The sequence below is a fragment of the Gavia stellata genome, chromosome 8 (genome assembly GCF_030936135.1).
Source record: "Gavia stellata isolate bGavSte3 chromosome 8, bGavSte3.hap2, whole genome shotgun sequence".
NCBI lineage: Eukaryota > Metazoa > Chordata > Aves > Gaviiformes > Gaviidae > Gavia > Gavia stellata.
The window spans coordinates 9,791,582-9,814,428 of NC_082601.1; the positions used below are offsets into that span (position 1 = coordinate 9,791,582).

At 38.0% G+C, this 22,847-nt stretch overlaps 1 protein-coding gene across 3 annotated transcripts in view; it reads left to right on the forward strand.

Annotated features, from left to right (window-relative positions):
• Nucleotides 1-22,847, forward strand: part of DPP10 (dipeptidyl peptidase like 10) — a 235,618-nt gene that overhangs the window by 65,167 nt on the left and 147,604 nt on the right. For all 3 annotated transcript variants that reach the window (XM_059820054.1, XM_059820055.1, XM_059820056.1), the window contains one exon: nucleotides 19,046-19,140. In XM_059820054.1, the coding sequence (XP_059676037.1) occupies nucleotides 19,046-19,140 (95 nt within the window). The remainder of the gene's footprint in view (nucleotides 1-19,045; nucleotides 19,141-22,847) is intronic.

Genomic DNA, 22,847 nt, shown 5'->3' on the forward strand with positions numbered 1-22,847 from the left:
CCTCTCCTCTCCTCTCCTCTCCTCTCCTCTCCTCTCCTCTCCTCTCCTCTCCTCTCCTCTCCTCTCCTCTCCTCTCCTCTCCTCTCCTCTCCTCTCCTCTCCTCTCCTCTCCTCTCCTCTCCTCTCCTCTCCTCTCCTCTCCTCTCCTCTCCTCTCCTCTCCTCTCCTCTCCTCTCCTCTCCTCTCCTCTCCTCTCCTCTCCTCTCCTCTCCTCTCCTCTCCTCTCCTCTCCTCTCCTCTCCTCTCCTCTCCTCTCCTCTCCTCTCCTCTCCTCTCCTCTCCTCTCCTCTCCTCTCCTCTCCTCTCCTCTCCTCTCCTCTCCTCTCCTCTCCTCTCCTCTCCTCTCCTCTCCTCTCCTCTCCTCTCCTCTCCTCTCCTCTCCTCTCCTCTCCTCTCCTCTCCTCTCCTCTCCTCTCCTCTCCTCTCCTCTCCTCTCCTCTCCTCTCCTCTCCTCTCCTCTCCTCTCCTCTCCTCTCCTCTCCTCTCCTCTCCTCTCCTCTCCTCTCCTCTCCTCTCCTCTCCTCTCCTCTCCTCTCCTCTCCTCTCCTCTCCTCTCCTCTCCTCTCCTCTCCTCTCCTCTCCTCAAAACCCAGTATGCCAAGCATGTCCTCATCACTGAGCACAGACTCATAGTGCTAGTATTTCACTCCAGGGAGCTTGGAAGCTTTCTTCCTCTGCCCTTCTGCTGAGTAAGAAATGTGAAAAGTCTTTCTTAAAGTCATTGGTATCAGGCCAAGGGTTCTTGGCCCAAACTAGGCATCTGTTTGGAACAAGACATCCATCCTCAAATATAGTAGCTATTTTCTTCCTAGGAAATAGTTTCCTTCCTAGGAAACTCCATTTATGGGTTCCCAGAGGAAAAAAGTGGAATACCTCTGTTGCCAGTGCAGGGCTGTGCCTTTAAAGCTGATCCAATGCTCTTTTTGTCTAAGTTGAAAACCAGTGTTAAAGTAACAGTGATGTTGTCACTGTTTATTGGGTTTCATATTTAGGGAAAATGTCACTGCAGAAGAAGGAATGTTTGTGCTCTGTGCAGATGTAGTATGCGTGTGTTTGTATGGGGCATAAAAATTTATAAGCCCATCTTAATTAAATTAAGGAATAGAAATTGAGTAATCAGTCTTTAGATACATCATTGCTACCTGTGACTTCCAGTGGCCCAACTATAAAATGTATTTTCAGAGCCAAAATGAACCATCTCTAAGTATTCAGAATATGTTTAGCCCTGAAAACTTAAATAGTGTCACTAAATGGAGCCTTGCTGAAAGATACTGCCCCTGAAAATTTGTGGGGCTAAAAAAGGATATTGAGAAGCTGAATGCAAGTTTACAACATATGCTGCCCTTTTTTTCCCTGTATATAGAGAAAATTTTCTGGTATGTTATGAATACCTGGTTTTGGTATTGTGCATGTCTATGCCTTTGGCACAGGTCCATTTTAAAAAGTATAGTGTGATTGTTTCAGTATAAAATACAAAGGGTTCTTGAATTCTGACCTACAGCGGTAGAGGAAATCTCTGTGTTGTTCCTGTAGGCTGTTTTGATGGGAGGCATGAGGCAATAAGGAAGTGCCGGACATTTTTTATTTTTAACATTCCTTTTTTTTGTAGGCAATTAATGTTCTTATGCCGTCCCTTGCAGCCTCCCCGGCTCCGTGCTGTCAGCAGTATGTGCTGTGCAGCGGTGAGACATAGCTCATCCCTACAGGTGGTTACAGCCCTGTTGGCTGGATCCATATTTACTGGCACTTCTGAGTCCAAAACCCTCCCATGGGTCTGAGCAGGGCAGCAACAGCTGAACACAGGAGTCTCTGTCATCATTGCTTGGTAGAGATTTTTAAAGAAAACCTGCTTCCATAATTTTTTAGACTGTATATCTCTAAGTCCTTTACTGCTTTAGAAAGCACAGATCCTGATGGACTTGCAAATATAACCATTTGCTTCTTCATATGTGTAATATATAACACAAATATGTTTCCTCTGTGCAAAGCTATAATAATCAAAGGGCAGTATTGAGGCTGTTTCCTGTAATGGGTGAGGGGGAGATAGTTGGAGCGGTTGTGCTAAGCCCTTGAATGGCAAAGTACTGAAGTGTAGGGCCAGTCCCCACAGGTATGTTTGCAGTATGCTGGATAAGTTTAGATATAATTTTGTATTTTTATCCTAATAGTGAATTGTTTCAGTGACGCAAACTGGATGCAGACAGCAGAAGTGGTGCGCTCCACAGAACAGAGCAGAATAAGCTCTAAGTTCTGGCATTTGTTTAGTGTGTTTCACATTACACTGTAAAATTAAATGGATTTCTTCTATTGATAGTTCCCCCAGGCATTATTATAGTCAAAGGTCTTTCGTTAGGTAAGGTGTTAATGGCATCATGGTAGGATTTGTTTTTCTTCTTTGTCAGCTCATATTATAATATCAAGAGATATAGTGGATTCTGCATTAAAGTGCTTAAAGCAAGTCTGCATACTTTTTATAAAAGAAAACCCAACAGGAAATTATAGCCCTGGTGCTGGAATTGCAGGTCAAAATCCTGTAATCTGTGCTCTGAAAGAATTCAGGATAGAAGGCCATAATGGGCCCTTTTGACCTTTAAATCTCTGAATCTACTGTGTATAATGAATGCAGTTTATGCTATTTACGTCAGTTCTGACTGTCCAGCCTTTATGTAGTTGGAATATATAATTTGCAAGACAAAATCCACTTCATGTACTGCAGATGAGTATGTGGAACTGCTAAGTAGCTTCCCTGCAGTGACTTCAATTTCAACCTGTAAACTACAATAAAGTTCGTATTTAGAACTACTAAAAGTGATCTGCATTTGGAAAAAACTGGAACATTTCTGTTTATGTTCCAATTTGGTGCATGAAGTTTTTTTTAATTGTACAGAAAATGAAAATAGTAGAACAAAATCTGCTTGACAAATTCAGCATCAGGAAAATGTTTACTAAAGATGATAAAAAAGAATTAATGTAAACCAATTTAAGATTTCTCATTTAGCAAGTTATTTAATATTCTTCCAAAGCAAAATATTTAGGTTTGAAAATATGGATGTTCTGCCAAAGGCACAGTTACACCAAAACAAATTTCGTTCCTGTTAATACTTGTGGATCAGCCCTTCTTAAATGCCCTGTAATACAGCCTTGGTAATGGAGTAGAGGAGTTTCTATGTGGGATTTCCTCATGCCATAATTCTGCTCATTCTGGATCCATTTATCTCAATAATTATAGATTATGAGCACTGGGTTTATATTTTTCACCTTTTATCCTCTAGCTTATTCAGTCCTTCCAGCTATTTTCCTGGGTTTTTTGGATGCAAAAATATAAAATCTCCAAAAGGATGTGTTAAACTTTTAATAGAATAATTTCTTGGTGTCTAAAGCAGTTATTGAGCAAGTATGGATTAATGAAGTTAGCATTTCCATGAAAAAAATGACACTTTTACTTAGGGAAAACCAGAAACTAATAAAATCAATAATAATGTTAATCTGTAAGTGGAGCGTGATTCAAATAGAAAATAAAAGGTGAATTGCTTGAATTATCTGATTAGAAGCAGGTAAGCAGTGTAATTCCCTGGAATAATCAGTAAGATAAATTTGGAACCATAATTTAAATATTTATTCTTTGAAACTAATGTATGACTAAAGTATAGAGAAAAGTTCTATTGTTTCACTTGCACATCACACCTGGAGCAGATCTGTGCTCCTCCTTTTGTGGCTAACATGCAGTCAAATTACGACCAGATGTTCACACTCTTAAAGTACAGTTATTGGCTTGCCAAGAGTGCCATTGTTCAACCTTTCCTTGATTTTCTTCTTGTTGTAGTATTGCCATTCAGCTACATTTTATTTTAAATTAATTGCATAGATGAGCTGCACAAAATGTCCCTAACAAACATGTCACCTTTGTAATTTTGAAAGGAGTAAAGCACATGAAGATAACGTTAAGATAGAAACTTAATTGCTTGTGTCTCTTTCCCTTTGGAACTAAGACTTCATCTTTGAGCCAAATAAAATCTGTTGGCAAGCGCTCCAAAATGCAATCAGAATCCTTTCCAGGCCAGTATGAGGGGCTTTAGTTGATCTGTTTCTATCAGAAGGGTTGTTTGTGTGAGTTTGAGCTTTAGATCTGAGTTTTCTGATTGCATTCTGAAGATAAGACTGTTTCCTAGGTCATTTAATCTTCCAGACTTGCTTCCTACTTTTATGGAGCCTGCACTGAGGGTGCCATGTGGGACAGGACCCGCTGGATCAAGATAAGCACTGTCCTGGTGATCCTACACAGTTACTGGCACTGCCCGTCTAATTCCCCAAGCTTCAGTAGACCAGTGGAATTACACGTACAGACTAGACAGTGATATCCAAAAAAAATGAATGTCAAAGGAAATTCTGCCAGTGTTTCCGAATGTTGATGCCAAATCTGTGTTTCCATATCTATGTTGATTAGAGACCTACACACTCACCATTTAATTTTCAAATTAGCTGCCATGGGTATTTCCCAAGAACCCCAGTAGTATGGTAGGTAATGAACACATACGAAAACAAGACCTCTTACGTGCTTTCATTTCATTAGTTAAATTTAGATACACAGGATTTAATACTTCTGGACAAAACTTTTAATGGCATATGTAACTTTTGAATGTCTAATTTCTATTCAAAGTCCAGATGACTGATAAGTAGAAATAATTTAATATAGACTGATATTTTAGGTTCATAAAAAGAAACAAATAAAATCACAGAACAGTGCCTTGATGTGATTTATATATTACTGGCTGCATGATAATTATCAAGAGCTAATGATCTTCATTTAATCAACATTTTTTTCTCATAAATCAGAGTAAGACATCTGCTATTTTGGAACGAGCAGGTTAAATAATTAAGTGTGAACAGGAAATTGCCTACCTTTGTTTATTTTTATAATAACTTAGAATATTTTGTTTATCCTTTGGTAGTGTGAAATAAAAAAAAGTCCTGTCAATCATGTAGTTCTGTGACATTTAGCTGCACCTACTAAATTGTGAGTCCACTGCACTGTGAAACAACACTGTCACTAACTCCAGTACAGTTGGGATTTTAACAAAGATGTCTAAATTCTAGCAAAGCTGTTGGATTCAGTGCAATGAAATTGAAGCACATGGTAAATATCTCACTGAAAGGGCTGAGAGTAAATGCAGTAGCAGCTTACTGAGTTTTTTGTACCTACTGCCATAATGATGAATATTTATTAAAGTAAGACGCATTTGTATGGCACACAGATACTTTAAGTTATTATTCAGTGTCATATTTTTAAATTTAATTTCATTTTCAGTGGCAGCAAATTGATAGCTGCAAAATATGTCTTAGTGTTACCTGTAAGCCAGAATTTCAGAGTAGGTTTAAACTACATGTCTGAGATCACAAACTTTTACAGTATCACAGAGTCACAGAATGACAGGGCTTGAAAGGGACCTCTGGAGATCATCTAGTCCAACCCCCCTGCCAGAGCAGGTTCACCTAGAGCAGATTGCACAGGAACGCATTCAGATGAGTTCTGAATATCTCCAGAGAAGACTCCACAGCCTCTCTGGGCAGCTTGTTCCAGTGCTCTGCCACCCTCAAAGGAAAGACGTTCCTCCTCATGTTTAGATGTTTATCTTTTGCTACTCAATAGTTAGTAGATACTCACTCTCAGACCTACACACAAAGTAATAAAAACTAGAGGGGATTGGTTTTCACAGATAATTAGCAATCCTTTCTATTGCATGTTGTGCATCTCAAATGGTGTACATTATCACCACCCAGTTGATGATGATTAACTATTTCTAGAGGTAGAGGCTCAGACTTTGAACTGTGGAGATACCTTGTTCACTCCTAGCCAAAATAGGAGCTATGTTGACAAGCATTTACACCGAGTGGCAGTGTGTGGCACTGGAGGAGGCTTGCATCCACATGTGCAGAGCCTCAAGGAAGAGACCATGTGTACATGAAAGAACCACCTCTATTTTTGTGATTAATTTTTTTCATATTAGTAAATAAATCCAAAGTACTTTTGTCTTTTGAATTATTTCCTAGTTTTGATGAGGGCTGAAGATTCAGTACCATTTGTGAAATGGGGATGCACTCTGTGGTGTACTAGTCATGGAAAAGGCAGTAGAGAGCCATTCAGATTAGGCTGGATAGAATTAAATATTCTCCTGGTCATTGAATATTATGACACCGTCCAATAGATAATCAACATTATTTTCATTCTTAGATTATTCTCTCCCTGTATTGAATATGGGCCAAGGTTCAAGACAGTCAACCCATTCATTACAGAGGAGAGTTTACTTATGTAATTGCTGATGAGGTAATTTTTTGTGTGTGTGATGCAGTCTTATAATAGCAATGACAGGCGTGGTAAATTTGGTGATTGTCATTTTCATTACAGTAGAGAGCTTATTCTGAAGAATTGAATAGTCATTAAAAATTAAGGAAAATGGAGCACTGAATGGGAATGTTATTTGCTACCATCATACTCTAAAAAATGGTATTTAATGGGATTGATATGCATTTTTTTCTTTTGGGGTATAATATATTGTCCTCTGATTGACTAAAGTTGGAGACTTAAGATACATTGGTAGAAGGTTGTCCCATCCTGAATGAAACATATGATAAGATCTGGGTAAAAATAATTTGATAGTATACATATATTTGTTTCACCTTTCAAGTGCCTGTGAATACTTATTTTCCACAATACCAACTGCAAGTTTCTTTATCAGCAAAAAATCTGACTCTAGACTATCCTTGCTCTCATTTAGGGTTTAGGTATTACATTGCATAATCACATGCTCTGTATCCTCTATTTTGATTGTAATTTCTTCAAGATGAAGTTTACTACAGCCTATACAGTTTCCACATACTACAGAAATTAGCTGGAGAGCAGTCAATAATAAGCGTCAGCATTGTCAGTGTAAACCCAGAAATCTTACACTATGACCTCGTTTGCCTTTGACGTTCTCTGCTGGGAGTGCCAGATTCTCAAGGGATACATTATGCAGCTTGTTAAGGACAGCCCTGAGACCTTTGATACTGGCGATTTTACCACTGCAAACCCGCAGCCTGAGCATGATGGTAGGCATTGAGCCATCAGCTCTGGCTGAATCAGGTTGCTGAGATGCGTTCATGTGGACAAAAGGGGGTGAGCAAACTGCAGCCCTACACCTGCTCCAGAGGCTGGTATTTTACTGTGATATGTACATAGCCACTGAATTTTAATTTTATCACTTGTTGGGCTTGTCTATGAAATGCCAGTTGCATCTAGAGCACCACAGAAGTAGGAATGATGGTGATGTCTCAGGAGTGTTTGAGAGGCACAGGAAGTTCAGGTTTCTATTGCAGGTTGAAATATCCAGTTTTATTTGAGAATTGTAATTATTATAGGAGTAGAGAAGCATATAAATCTTCCATCCTTGAAATCACTGTATCTTATCCAAAGTGCAGCCCTGCCAGTTCAGTAATCTGTGTGAAATCCGGCTTCAGCCACACTCCTGACTCCAAGGCAGAGCTGTTCACATCCCGTCTGGCTTGTCCTCTTGACAGTCTCAGCAGAAAGGTCAACTCCTCAGGCTGTCAGAGAAGTGCTGCTGTATTGAGATACCTTATTATATCTCTGAGGAAGAGGCTGGGATAGGATGTGTGACTGAGACTGACAATTTGTTCCCTAATTTTCTCAATAGTCCAGGGACATGTACATTATTTGGGCAACAGCTGGCTGAGTCCATTGCCAAGCTGGCTCAGTAGTGGTCCTTGGTGCAATGCAAGAGAGCAACCAACGATTTTTTTTTTATTCCTAACCAAAAATGTTTCCACATAGCTGGGAAAGCTGAGCAGTTTCATAGGAAATTTAGGAAAAGATGGAATGGTCTGTGCTGGCAGAATTACATCTACAACAATGTCTGATGTTTCACCATCACTGCACAATGTGGGGTGAGAAAACCAAAGTGCTGGTATAACTTTCCCTACTCTTCCTTTTTAAAGTTTTTAGCACCTTAAGAACAGTACATTTTCTAATTTGAAGTCCCTATAATTTTTTTTTTTAACAGAGAGAACAGCTAAATAAAAGTGTAGGTACCAGAAGGTATGCAGGAGTAATAACCTCGTGGACCTTACTGGAGTTGCGTGGCACACGAGCAGTCATGTAGCCTATTAGGAAGGCTCGCTCTCTGATGTGAATACTGTCCCTTCCCCTTTTCTTTCTCTTGGTGCTGATTTACTGTTAATTGCATTTTAAACAAATTGGAATGGACTAATAGACTCAAGTCTATTATCCTAGCTTTTAACACCATGAAATCATGTTTAGTGCTTTGCTCTACAGGGGAAATGAATATCCCTAACATTTTCCTCCCAGTAATGACAGAAATACAGATGGAGATTTCTGCATTAAAAAAAGTAGAGTGGAGAAAGTGTGAGAAGGAATGGCAAAAACAGTCAAATTTTGTCCTTTAGTCCATCAACTGATTGCTCTTTGGGTTAGATAACAGCTTCTCATTTATGCTAGTGCACACTTAGATCTTTGCATTTTCATTTGTTTTCATTCATTTGCTTTGTAGTGCTTTGTCCAGTTGTGTTCTAAAAGTGAAGGAGACTTTTATTACTTCTGATAGGAGATTAATTATGGCATAACTCCGATTTTCTTTCAACTTTTTGTGATTGTTAGACAGCTCCTTAAGTGATGTAAGTCAACATCTTGCTGTCACGTGGTGTATTGACCATTTCAGAAAGCTGGAGCTCAGTTGTAGCTGTGTTATGCTGAGTGTGCTCTTGAAACAGAGAAAATGAGACAGACCCTGCCGGGGCAGCCTGGATTTGGGAAGTCTGAGCGCACAGATCTATGTAGAGGTGCAGTGCTCACTCCCAAGCAGAGTCCCAGGAAGTAGAAGAGAACTGCAGGAAAATTTCTCCATCCGGGAAGACTGGAGAAGAAAGAGCTCCAGCAAGCTGTGTTTCTGCTATCTGCCATGGATGGCAGGACCAAAGCCCTCAAGACGTTGCAGTTTAAGTTACCAGTTAATAAATTGATAAACTTGTAGGAAAAACTTGGAAATTTCTAAATTACAACAGCTTTGTGTTATCATGGAAGCACATAGAAGAGGAATGTATCTGGGTGTGATGGTTTAGTTTTGCTGTGAAAATTAAGCTGACAGCACACCTGGATTCCACAGTGTGTCTGGGTAGAGCCCCAATATAGTCACTGGGACTTTATTCAGCTACATTCTCTGTGATTACCTGCATTTCATTCTATATAGCTAAGCCTTTGGTGTCTTCATGAAGTAATTCAGCTCCTTCCCTTGTATTTACATCTTTCCAACATGTACAGAAGTGTCTACTTGCTTAGGCAGTAGACAGTCATGTTCTTCCAGCTGAGCTGGTCACAGACATTACTACCTGTGGCTGATGGTTACTGTCCGCCTGATTGCCTCCCACAGCTCTACAGTGAATATTTCCTCACCTGCTTCAGTTCAAACTCAAGAACTGGAGTTTAACTGCGCTATGTATTTCACTATTGTATTTTTTTCTTGTAAATCAATCCCCCCGCAGATTTGTTAATATTCAGTATATGTCTACTTCCCCTGTCCCATCTGAAGTGCTGGCATAGGGATATCAGCAGCTGTAATAATGAGGCAAGATCCTGAACAATTGCATGGTAGGGAAGAAATCTGTGATTTTTTAAATGAATAGTGACTGTTGAGAGAGTTGAAGATTTTCATACATTGATATACTAAAGTAGCTGGGACCACTGAAAAATGGCATGAGTTGAGCATGACTTGGTATGATATCCGATGACAAGATTAGGAACAGACGAGGATACATTGATAAAGGATGGAGATTTGAATTTTCTGGGCCAATCCAGAGTGCCTGGTCACTTTATTCTGGAGTTGAAGAACGTAGGAAGATAGATAGATTTTGTGCAAATGTCTGCAATGCTAGTTTGTGCTAGTTGCTGCTTTCTGCATAAGTATACAACATGCAATAAAGCATAATTAAAAAAAAATCCAGGTTGTTTTTGATTAGGCTGATGAATCCATCAATATCAGCATAACAGTTGAGATCTGCTTTCTCGGGCTCTACCTTTATGTTAATATAGCTCCGTGTAATAACTGAGAAGTCCACCTTCTCACCAGAGCTAATTTGCTTGTGTCCAGCGGGATGCTACTGTGACTGTGCTGCTTCCATTTCTATAGCTACTGTGCCATAAGATCTCCACCTGGTTTTCGGTTAGTTTGTGTTGGGCGTTAGAAGGAAAAGGGAAGTAGACCACCTGTGGAAGTCAGAAACTACAGGAACGACCTGTGTCTACAACTTTGCAAGCCATTTTGAATAGGGAATCTTCTATATACTGAAAGATTGTCTAGAAGAGTCACAGTTTACATTATAAAACTAGTGCAGAATAAATGTTTTCTTGAAAGCACTGCTAACAAGAGCCTAAACTTTTAGAAAAGCAGTGGAAATCTTGCTCAGCTGACACGTGACTTATCTGGCATATTGAAATTTGGTCTGTATCTGTGATATCTTTGTAAATGACTATTTTATTTAATTAGCAAACACTTAATTAGGCAAAGATTTGTCTAGCACCTCCTGTTCATTAAATCAGAAAGCATTCTCTGTTTTAATTAGCATGACATTTTCTATAATCAATTTAATGAAATGCCATCTGCAGTTCTAATAATACTGTGTACAGCAAAGGCTGATTGACATATGTGTTGACAGCAAGGTATCAACCTTCTCTTATGTTTGTATTTGAAAAAAATATAAAATATAAGGAGAAGGAGGACTCTGACTTGCTAATGCTGCTGTTTGTGCTGCAAAGCAGAATTTTGTTTAAACAAACAAAAACTTAGTAAATATTTTCAATGGGAAAACAAGCATTTACAATCTTCAGGTTAACACTATCAGTAATTTCAAAAGACTGCCCTGAGGCCTCCTTATTTGAGGTATTGTGGAGCAGATTTTCAGCATTGCTTGGGTGTCTCTCCTTCTCTTTCCTTCACTTTTTAGATGCTACTTGCTCTCAAGACTGTTTGATAGATTGCCTTAATATCTGATGGTTTCTATGCACAAAACTGCCTGAGTACTGACGCTGCTGTATCACCAGCAAACTGCTTGGGCCCTGCCCTTGAATAGAAGCCCCAGGGCTCATCAGCTGGGCCTCCTCTGGCAGAGTGAAAGGCAGGATCTGGTAGAGGGGTGGGAAGATGTATCTGCTCCTCTTGCTATGGTACTTGCTGGATAGGGAAAAGCCCCAGATTTGGGTCCATGTTCTGTATTATCATGAGAAAACAAAGTGTGCAAAAGCCCATCAGATTTCGGTAATGCTCATCATTTGTAAGTGAGGGGAGGTTAGGATGTGTATACTTAAAGAATGTCAGTGCCTAGTACTTCGGGGCTTCTTTAGGCAACTGGCTTAGGCTAAGATTTACAGTGTGATGTACAAATTAGCCAGCAATTAGCTGTCTATGCTCTGTGTACCTTCTTTATAAATCAGTTTTTTCTTCAAACTATTCAATGTAAGTATTAGTAAGTTCTAAACCACTATTAAGCCAGGTCATAGCATGCTGGACTTGGCATGTCTCCATTGAAATTGATGGATCCATGCAAGTTTATCTTAGGAGTTACCATGAAATAAACCTTATTATCAACAAATAATCCAAATCTAGCAAATAGTCTACGAAAGTACTTTTCTTTGGCAAACAAAATTTACATTAAAAGTACTGTGAATTTAGTAGGAATTAGATTGTTTTTCCCCAAAGGAGTACTGTTGATTCCATTACTCCTTGTCACTATTAGCATCTGCAGAGATTATTCAAGTTAATCTCAGTGAACATGGTGGCAATGTAGATTTACAAGCTAGGCAGCTTTTAGTTTTATAATAAACTTGGATTGCTATGATGACTATTAAAGGCTAGAGGAAGAACACAATGTGTATTCACAAGTTAAAATTCACAGCTTAAAAACTCTGTGAATAGAATAGAATGATATTCAGTAAAATAAACCCACTGATAGCAACACAACTCTTGCATGGCTAAGATGAAGCATTCACAGAATATTGGAAGCTCAGATTCAGGAATCTCCTAATTCCTGTGGCTTTAGTGAGCCTACGCTGCCTCTTTAAGTTTTCATAAATTCTCAGAGTCCATGCAGGGCAGGGTTCCTGCTTTTATGCTTTATCTGGGAAACCACATTTGTTCCTGAAGCTGTTGGATCTTTCCAAGTACAGCACTGATGACTCTTAGTTGACAGGTCATGTCTCATATCTCTCTTGGTCTGTGATCTCTTGTAATACATCCGAGATTGAGAGACCTACGGAAATGACAAAACATTTCACATCACCTTTGTTCATTCACACGTAGGACATGACTAGCTTTCTCTTGACTCTTACAGCTGAAATATACAGTTAATAAGTGTGTCAACAGTTTAAGATACACGAGGAGTTTCTTGGAGTGACTCCATGGGAGAAAAAAATAATTGTGTGGTAAGTAGTCTGGAGCTTTTTGTGTCATGTACGGGTCTGAATATGCACATGCCACCAATAAAGGAAGAAAACTTCCAAGTACTAAAAGTTGGATCAATATTGAGGTGAAAGGGAATAGGGCACTGAACTAAAAATCAAGCGTGCTATTGACAGGCTGTGTGACCTGTGGCAAGTCACTTTAGCTCTTCATGTATCTTCTTTATCTATTACCTTTTGTATTGTATTGTCTTTTCTAATTCTTTGGAGCCAGAAACTGATGGTATGTAATAAAGTTTCTAACACAACAGACTTGTGCATCTGTAAACAAGGAAAAGGTTTGTTCCTGAGGAAATAGTGGCCCTACTTAATATTAATTGTATTCTTGTGAAGCAAGGTGTGAAGTAATGGCTCTCTGTAAGTAAATCTTGTTTTTCAAGTTGGTGAAAGGACAATTAATATTCATTTGGGGAACACTGACTAGTGTTAGTGGACTAATGTTGCACAACTGTTGTTTGAAATAATTAGATTATTTATTTGGCAAAGCAATTGCAGTGTGGATACCACTTCTCATAGCATTGCTTACAGATACAGTAATTTTGAGTAAAGATAATAGAGGCTGGCTCTAAACAATAGTATTTTTTTAAGTGTTCGGAATATGGAAGTTTAGTCACAATTTAGGTTTGCTTTAAAGTATATGGTAACTTGCCCTTTCAACCCAGTCTGTGTAATTTAAATTACAGGATGAGTTACTTAATTTCAGTGACATGTGAAATCAGAGTTTATACTCATCAAATAAGCCACCACCATTCAGCGTCCTGCTTTCAGAAAGCTGAATTGTTAACGACCATATAGACCCTGGGTGAAATTCTTACACTAGCACAATTCAGGACTTGACTTTCAGTGATGGTGATGTAATTAAGGATGGGAGTTAGTCCAATTTTTCCCCCAAATAATGCATAATTTTTCATTAGAATTTAAAAGGGCCTGATTTTTTTTTAGATAACATGAACATATATGATGCTATGCAAAGCTAGTTGGAGCAGTGAGTGCTGCAAATGAATTCTGTAGCATTTAGGACATGGCAGAGTGTTGTCAATTCAATAAACGAGGGTAAATACAATAAATGAGGGTAAAGAAGTTATTGCAGAATTGATGGGGGTCAAGCTGCTTGTCAAATATGAAAATTTTGCATTGATTTCTTTGCATTTTGTGATATTTTGCCTGTACTTTGAAATTCCCTGGAACAATATATATTAGGCCAGGCACAGTACAAAGCTGCATCTCCTGCCAACAGCACATATCCTGATCTTGAGCAGAACCTTTACCAGTGTTGAACCTAAAACAGGAACAATAGCCTTAGTAAAATTATTTATAAGAAATGCTGCTTTCATTTTTAAAACACCTGAGATTATGAGGATGCCATATTTACATAATAGTTGCATCACTGAGGGCTGTATTTATGATACTGATATATACATCTGAACTATGATTTAGATTGTATGGATTAATCACTTCAGCAAAACATGTATTCCACGTTCTTTGCCTAGAGATAGAGCACATGATGAAAAGGTTTACTTTTAAAAACATACAATAGCATAAGAATTTGGACATTTAGCCTCACAATGATAAAATAAATTATTGTTGGTTCTGCAGCTAATATAATTCTATAAGAGGATGTAATATCTATGTTGCTGACTTAGGTGAAATTATTATGCTGCAATAATCACAGAAAAATTTTGGTTTTAGAGTTTGTTTTCATGTAATATTTTATTTAAAGTTGCATTCTTTGTGAAAGCCAAATAATTTGTAGAGAACCTGCTTAGCAGCAGGTTTGGTCTACAGAGCTGTATGTCTGCTAGGCAGCATCCCTCAGAGTCAGCTTTAGAAATAAGCTCAAAATCTAGGTGGAATAAATTCTTCCCAAAGTTAGTTACCTATAATAACAGCTGAGCCTACCATACCTTTTTCTGTCTGTCTATTATCAGAGTGAGTGCTGAATCACCACGTTTGTTACCTTATTCAGACAATCGTTTGTCTTCTAACAAACCCAATGAGTTTAATTAAAAAAGGCACTGTAGTTCTGATGAAAAACCTTAAATATGCAACACAGAGAACAAGAAAGATGCTTATGGCACTCTTAGTTGAAACCCCTGCAATTGAGCAAATTAATTTGGTAAGCTGTACCAGAACCATCACAGCAGGTAAACAAACTAAACCACCTGCTGCAGGGTAGGGCAGGGGAGGGGAGAAAGAACAGTAGTCCATTTTGTCTTCCTGGGAAACATTTCTCTTCTGAGATTTGTGGAATTTGCATGCTATGCCCTTGAGCATCCTACCAGGCGTACACCCACACAGAGTCTCTAAATGAGGCTGCAGCACTAACCAACCCCAGTATCCCATCTGTAGCTGAGATCAATATTTGATAGTTTGTAGAAAAGTGGAGTAGAAGGCACAAACAGGAGACGAATTATGCATCAGAAGGAAAAATAAATATCCCTTGATCCCACAGGCAGTCAACTAAAAAAACCCAAGGTTTGAGATTTTTATTAAAATTGTCTTAGCACAGAGCTACAAACATGAGTTATATTGTGCAGACAATCCTGTATTCCCAAAGATTCATTGCAGAAGGGGATAAGAAAATCAATAGAGGGAGTTAAATCCACAGATTCCAGGCCAGAAGAGATCACAACAGCCGTCCAGACTCAACTCTTTATATTTTTACCCATATTCAGACTAAACTAATTCTTGACGTAAAAATCTAAAGCATATCTTTAAGAAAAAATGGCCTAGCGCTGCTGATTCTGTCATCTCCTTTGCTGAGCTCTTCCACACATGCCAACCTCCATACCTGTCGTCAACTTTTCCCTAACTATATATATAAAACCTAGATGTCTTTGAACTTTTCTCTTTGTTAACCTGAGTAATTTTAGCCATTCCGACCTTGCATTTTTGTGCTTGCCTTCTGATCCAGAGTTACACTGACAGTTTCTTAGCATTCCTCTTTACTTGTTTCCCATTCTCGCAGCATGCATTCCAGGAACTGGTCATTTTACAATAGTGTCAATCTCACCAGTGGTGTAAGCAGAGGCGAGATCACCCTAGGACTTTTACTTGTGATCCACTTACGCTGAAGAATTGCATCAACTCTTTTTGCTATGATACTGCATTAAGAACACGCAGTACAGTATTTATCTGTATAAGCCCATGAGCTTTTCTTTCCATCAATGCTCTTCAATTTCAGTCTCCCATCTACAATAATGTTCGGTTAACCAAGTGAGGTATATCACTTGGTAGGAGTACCCTGTCTTCCTCTTTATTTTTCTTAGTGATGCTATTTTTAATCCTCCTAATGTGTTTCCCATTAATTCTGTATAATGTAAGCTTTGTAATCATGATGTCATTAAACAAATCAAATACCTTGAAAAAACCCCAATATACAGTTTCAGCATAGTTGCTTCTATCAAACATAACCCTGTCAAACTTTGTTTAACAAGATTTATGTTCCATAAAATGCTACCAGGTATTAATTATATTACTAGCCAGTATTTTGTAGGAAGAATCCTGGATTTATTGTGCCACTATTTTATTTGGGACTGATGTCAGGATAACTGATGTACAGACCCTTGGTTGTCTGTCTTCACCTTTTAATAGCACAGAATAAACTTATCAGTCATGCAATGCTCTGCAGTTTCCAAAGTTTTCAGAAATTTGAGAACTATTACAGGTAGGAAATTTTCAATGAATTGTTTTAAAGACTGTTCTGTGTACATCACCCAGGGCTGGTGACTTGATAATACATGTTCTTTATAGAGGCTTCCTCACATTCTCCTTTGCTCAAGACAGAATGCTTCCTATTTTAGTGATGTCCTTAGATGGATAATGTGGCTCTTCAGTGCTGCAATTTGTGCCCAGCCAAGAGGTTTTTATGTGATACTACTCTTTGTTTTAAATTAAATGAGAATTTATTTGAAGTGGGAACTCTGCTTCTCTGAATGGCTTTGTGAAGTATCAGGGATCCCTGAACTTCTTTGTGGTGAAGACACCAAGATAATAATAAAAAAAAAATCAATCAGTTGTGTAAATGGACAATATTAAGGACTAGGTATTATTTTCTTCTGTAGACTTTTTGATTCTAGGTAACAAAAATTTCAAATCAAATGTATGTTTAGGGCTCTTATTTACATTTGAGCTATCAATGAAAAAAATCATCACTATGTTGTGTGACCGTCAACTATCACATTATCCAGCCTGACAAGCAATTGATTGGAATGAGACTTCCATATAGATTAATATGATTACTTTTGAAGACTGTATTTATGCTCAACCCTTGCATGGTATTTTGATAAAATCTTTTATCTGAGAATCTCCATGCATTTTGCAAGCATTCATTTAATTAACTACTGAATCCAATACAGAGATGAAGGCCCAAGTTTGGTGAGAGGTGTAATTACTGTCCAGTAAAGTCTACCTTTTGAAGAGGTCTGACTCTCAGTTTTCTGTTCTGATTATTTGAATAAATTTTCTTCTAACTTGAGAACAAAGGCTTTAATTTATGTCATTCACAGTATTTGCTATTCCAAATGCTGTTTCACACCATGTGTATGACTTGCAAGAAGTGCCCTAGGACTGTGTATTTTACTTGTGGTCCTGTTAGCAATTTTAAGGGAAAGTTCTTTATTTTGGTGAAATGTTCTTGGTAGGATTAGTTAATAAGGCATGATGCTATAAATCCTGTTGGCCAAACATACATGGCATGGAGAAAAGTAGGTAACTGAGAAGGAGTTACATTCTGATACTGTTGTTTGGATTTGGGTAGCATTTTAGTCTCACCTAGGTACCAAAAATGCGTTGTGCAGAGCACTGTTCAAGCAGAGGGAATGAACATGGCTAGTTGTTGACAGCTGTTTGGAGTCTCTGGGTTATACATGCCATTTCTCACATTGGACTTTACTCAGAATTGGGGACAGCTCTTTGTCCAGACAACTTCATTTTTTCTATAATATTGCTTAGCACTGTGGTGCAGCATCATTGGGGATTTTCAGTGCTAGGGTACCTAAAAGAATACACGCAGAAAACCCTAAAAGAAGTTGCAGAAACTTTAATGTTCTGTAGTAGCCAGTAACCTGAAACCAAAATTAGTTTCTACAAAGTGTTACCTCTTTTTATTCAACATGAATATTTGAAATCTTTTTCATTATAAGAAGCTGCTATTAATTAGACACTTCACAATCTAATTTTCCTTCCTAAACAACAGCTCTGATAATCCTGTCCTAAACTCCATCAATCCCACCCCACTTCCCAGCCATGATTCTCAAATAGCTTAGTAAGCTCTTCAGATGAGGCTCCATTAATTTTACAGAACATAACAGAGGACATTCACTAGTGCTGTATATCTACAGTTTCTGCGGAGTCAATTAAAATACAGCTACATTTTTCTGAATAAGCGAAGCACATTTTTTATGATAACATAACCTTTTTCTCCAGTCATGTTTACTTCCCACTTCATAAAATTCAGGGATCTGTAATGAACTTCTCAGACATTACTGAGGATTAGTAAAGTTCTTTTGTGTTTCCTTTAGGCTTAATTTAGAACTTGCCTTATGCTTTCTACATTTTTATAACAAAATACTTTCATTTGATTAAATATAAATCTCTTACATGGGTTTTAAATAACATGAAAGAATCAACACTCAATCTATTCAATCTCTTATTAGAAATAGAGGCAAATTTGGAACGAATTTTTTTTTTTAAATCAAGGCTAATGTAGTTATTGTGTATTTCTTGGTAATTTGCAGGTATTGATACAAAGAGATAGAAAGCCTTTTTCATAGGAGCCACAGTTAATTCTGTAATTTTTTTTTCTTTAGGTCAGGAGTATTTGATTGTTTTTCTTACGGAAACTTAGAAATCAAGTAAGTGGTAGAAGGGAAAAATTATGACAGTTCATCCCACAGTGTTTTAAATGTTCTACAAAGGGACCTATTTAGCTTTAACCCTCCTTTGCTAGCATTCAGCTTATGTGATGATCTGGTATTCTGTGGCCCAGCACGATTCACACAGGACGTGGACTGTCTTAAGATATAGTACGTATCTTTGTCAATCCAGCTACCAGAGATACAGAATATATTAGAATCACTTCTAAGGATATATGTGAATATGGTGTCCAGCAAAAGCTTTTTTCTTTGCAAAACTTTACTTTGGTATGTGGCCCTTTTCCTAGTGAATATGGTTGGTCCTTAAAGTGTCAGACTGACAGTGATATCTAGGTGAGAGTGGTTTTATGTTCAAGATGTCACTTCATTCCCAGCAATCCCATTGGATACATTTTTGCTACAGAAAATGTTTCCATTTAAATCAAATCATGTTTTTGAGTGAGGTGAACATGCTATAGGGCACAAATTGCTATTTTTGAAGCTTATGAGGCAAATCAACAAAACTAGATATTATGAGTGCAATTCTTATCTCAGTCTTGTTAGCATATTGTAATAAAGATATTGCAATGGCTTTAATATGCTGTTTTTCTTTACAGGTGTATTAAATACGCAATGTGTTTGCTAACTGTTAATGCCTTTGTTGTTGCAGATACAGCAGTGATGTATAAAAATAGGAATGGACATGTTGTTGAACTGAATGTAGAAACAAATACAACTACATTGTTATTGGAAAATACAACTTTTGTAAGTAATATATATTATTTACTCATTTCTTAGTGGAAGCCTGCTAACATTTTTTCCTGCAACAGGAATGAGAGAGTATAATATTTAAAGGTTACAAAAAATATGTTTATAACCTAGACTAGATTATATATAAATGGAAAGTATAATCCATTCCTCTGTCAGTACACGATTTCTGGCTGAAGTTATTTGTTGTTTTATTCAACCTACGTGTAAGTAACCAAGATGTTGGAGGATATGTTGTTGGCTGTAGTCCATGCTTTGTTCAGACCATTTGAAGGATCATGCCTGGCATACGTGCTGGTGAATCTACCTGATGTCTATTATAATAAGAGATTTCATAAAATGGGGGAATGCTACTCAAAATGTTGAGAGATTTTCCCTATTAGAAAAGGGGAAAAGTGTTCAATAATCATATGAAGATTTTCCTTGAAGCAATTAAATATGCAAAGAAAAATGTGTTTCCTAGTGCTGTGAATCTCTGGTTTACTTGTTCCTCTGTGTTTTAATGGCAGACTAGATGATTGGGGATTATTCCTGTTGACCAGTAAACAGTATACACATGAGTGGTTTGCATATGTTTCTGACTAGCAATAATTGGTAAGAAACACTTTAATGCCAGAATATACATTTTCTTTTGTTTTGCTTGGTGCTGTTATTCTCAGTGACACCACTTACATCCTACCCTGTAACTCTTATTTATCAGGGTTTTGCAGCATAAACGCGTGGCTTGTCAATCTTCCCTCATAAATACTCCTAATAATACTGCTAAATGTACTCTTCCAAAGTTAGACACCTGGATCGTTAATCAAACATTTTCCTCGCTCAGTGTCACATCTGCTTAATCACTGGTGCATAATTAGAATGGTGCTGGTTTAATGACTCTGCAGAGATGTCTTGTATTAACAAAAAATACAGCACAGATCTAACATAGGCAGTGGCAATGCAAGTTCCCTCATTTTTCCCTATCAAAGGGTTTTAGTCATGGAAGAGTCACCTTTTCAATGGGAGTTATTAGTCTGCTCAAGCAGCCCGCAGAACTGGCAGGCTTTTCTTAGTAATGTTGATAATTGTCCATTGAAAATTGAACTGCCATGATAAACTCATTGCGCAGAGGCAAGGGGCTAGTAATGACTCTTTATCACTACTGATTGGGCTGTATTTGAACCAGCAGCTCAGAAGAGATTTTCTTTTTTCCTCATTACTAATCCCCTGAAGCAGTCTTCCACTGTGTACAGATCACTGACTCTTCTCTTGCATCTTAGGGACTGCCATTTTTGTGCAAAGTACGTTTCTTTTATCCTTCTTTGTGTTGCTTATTGTCTAAAAGTCAGACAGCCCTACTGAAGAGCCACTATGCTCATTATGAATGTGTATCAGCAAAAAAGCAGACTGCAGTTTTTTTAAAAACATATATATATATAAAAGATTAAATAAAACTACACCACTTTTAAAAATACGTTTAAAAATAGCCAGCACCTGGAAAGAAGAAAGACTAGTGTTTTGTTGTTCTAAGATCCCCATTTCTCTACCACAGCGAAATGTTTATCCAAAGTTCCTGAGTTAAAAGTATTTTTTTCCCAGTTTCATTAGGTTTAAATTCAGACAGTAGAAGAAATTACTGCATTTCATTTGTCCTTTTCTATATCAATCTATTAGTAAAACAATCTGGCTTTTATGTAATTAAACTATTAGCAAAGCAATATTATGGCTAACAAATACATTGATATAAGTGAAGGGAGTAGCTTCTAAAGCACAAAAATATCTATTAGCATCTCTGGAGATAATAATTTAAAGACATTTTCTAATACGTATTTGTCCTCTGAGTGTATTCGTGTAGTGCATCCTGTTTAAGCTGTCTAATAAACAGTTAATATTCTGAACCAGTGGCATATAAATGTTAACAGCTGGAGCCTGGGTGAGTCTTCTATTAAATGGAGCCAAAAAAAGCCCTAGACATTAATCACTGTGTGGCATCCTGATGTTTGCAATGCTGCCTCGATATGTGATTACAATATGTTCTCTATCATCTATCTAAGGTGCCTATCACCATGATCGTAAGTGACATGCCTACCAGTTTTTCAGCATTTAGCAATACTTTATTACACATTATAGTTCCAAAATAAGTAACATTATGCCACATTTATCTAAGTAATTTCAGTGTTTAACAAGCATTTTGTTTATACCTTTTGCCATCAACTATTACATAAAGTCACTAAGAGCAGGTTACCGGTTCACATACAACCCAGCCACAAGATCTGGCTAAGCTGGAGAGGAGCGCATGGAGGACCACATGGCTTCTTTTGCTCAGGGGAGGTTGTCCATCTGGTCCCTTATCATCAGCTTCTCTAGTCTGTTTTACAATCCTTAAACCCAAACGAAAATGAAAAAAGCAAACATAGTGATGAGAGAAAACGTGTGCAGGGTCTGTGTGTTCTGTTATGGTACTTTCCAAATGTGTTGAATCCTTTGAAAGAAACCTTTAGAGATTTTGCCTTCATTTCCCCTCTTAAAAAAGCTGCAATAATTATGAAAGTGGTGAGACTGTTATTTGTTAGCCCTCAGTTCCACTGCTTTTGTGGTGGATGTATGCAGAATTATTTGGATGCCATGCATACACCCTAATGAACACTCAGTCCAGGATCCTGGGTCAGAAATGAATCTGGCGTGACTCCTTAAGCCTTTCGAGTGTAGATGATGTGATATATTTTGAATCCTCAAATAAGAGGCTATTGATTTGTTTGCAATGCCTGATGATACTAGTATAATTGTTTCCAGTTTGGAAAATTTAGAATAGGGTCTTGTATTTACAACAGCTTCCACCCAGCTGTATGCTTTGGACTTGTCTTAAACCCAGCAGTTCCTGACATGCTCTGCCCCTTGATTTCGGTGCCTTTCCACAACTCTTTTCAAGCTCAAGGGGAAACTGCATCCTGGTGCACAGCAAACAAATTTTACTAAGTTGCAAAACTGTTTCCAGGGGCTTGCTGGGAGTATACCCTAGAGTATGTTGTATTGTCGCATTACTGTGGACCATCTTTTACACAAGGATGGAGAGAGAAGGATTACTTCTTGCTGCCTGCTAATTAGGGGATGGCATCAGAAGGGTGAGCAGAGCAGGAGTAGTCTTGGCTCATGAATCATGATTAGGCTGTGGCAGCCCAGCTGTGAAAACCCTGTGGAGGCCTTGCAGCCAAAAGCAGAGAATGAGAGTTTTAGTCCGAACAGAGCTTTTGGCAGGGACTGTTTCGTGCTGTTTTACAGCGCGTTGTTCATAAACAGCCGTTCTTGTTGACAGTTCTCTTCTTTTTGATTTTTTTTTGTTTTGTGCTCACCACCACCACAACCCCTTCCTCTTTTGATGGGAAACTCAGTGCAGCATCTTAATGCAATTATAGTTCCCTTGTTGATTAATGTAGATTTAATTGCAAGAGTAGTTTACATGCTTATATTTTAAGAGCCTTGCATAAGAGATTACTGAAAGGGTGAATAATGGTAAATACATTAAACAACTTTATATAACCACATAAATATTAGTAATTGTTCCAACACTGGACATTTTAATGACCCACACATGTTGTAAATAGGTGGTTATGAACATTGTAACATTATCTCTGCTCTCCCATGCTCCTCTAAATGTTAAATAACCCCCTCAGCAAAACCTTTTCAGTAGAGGGGTTTTTATGAGTCAGAGTTTATTGTTGCAGCGC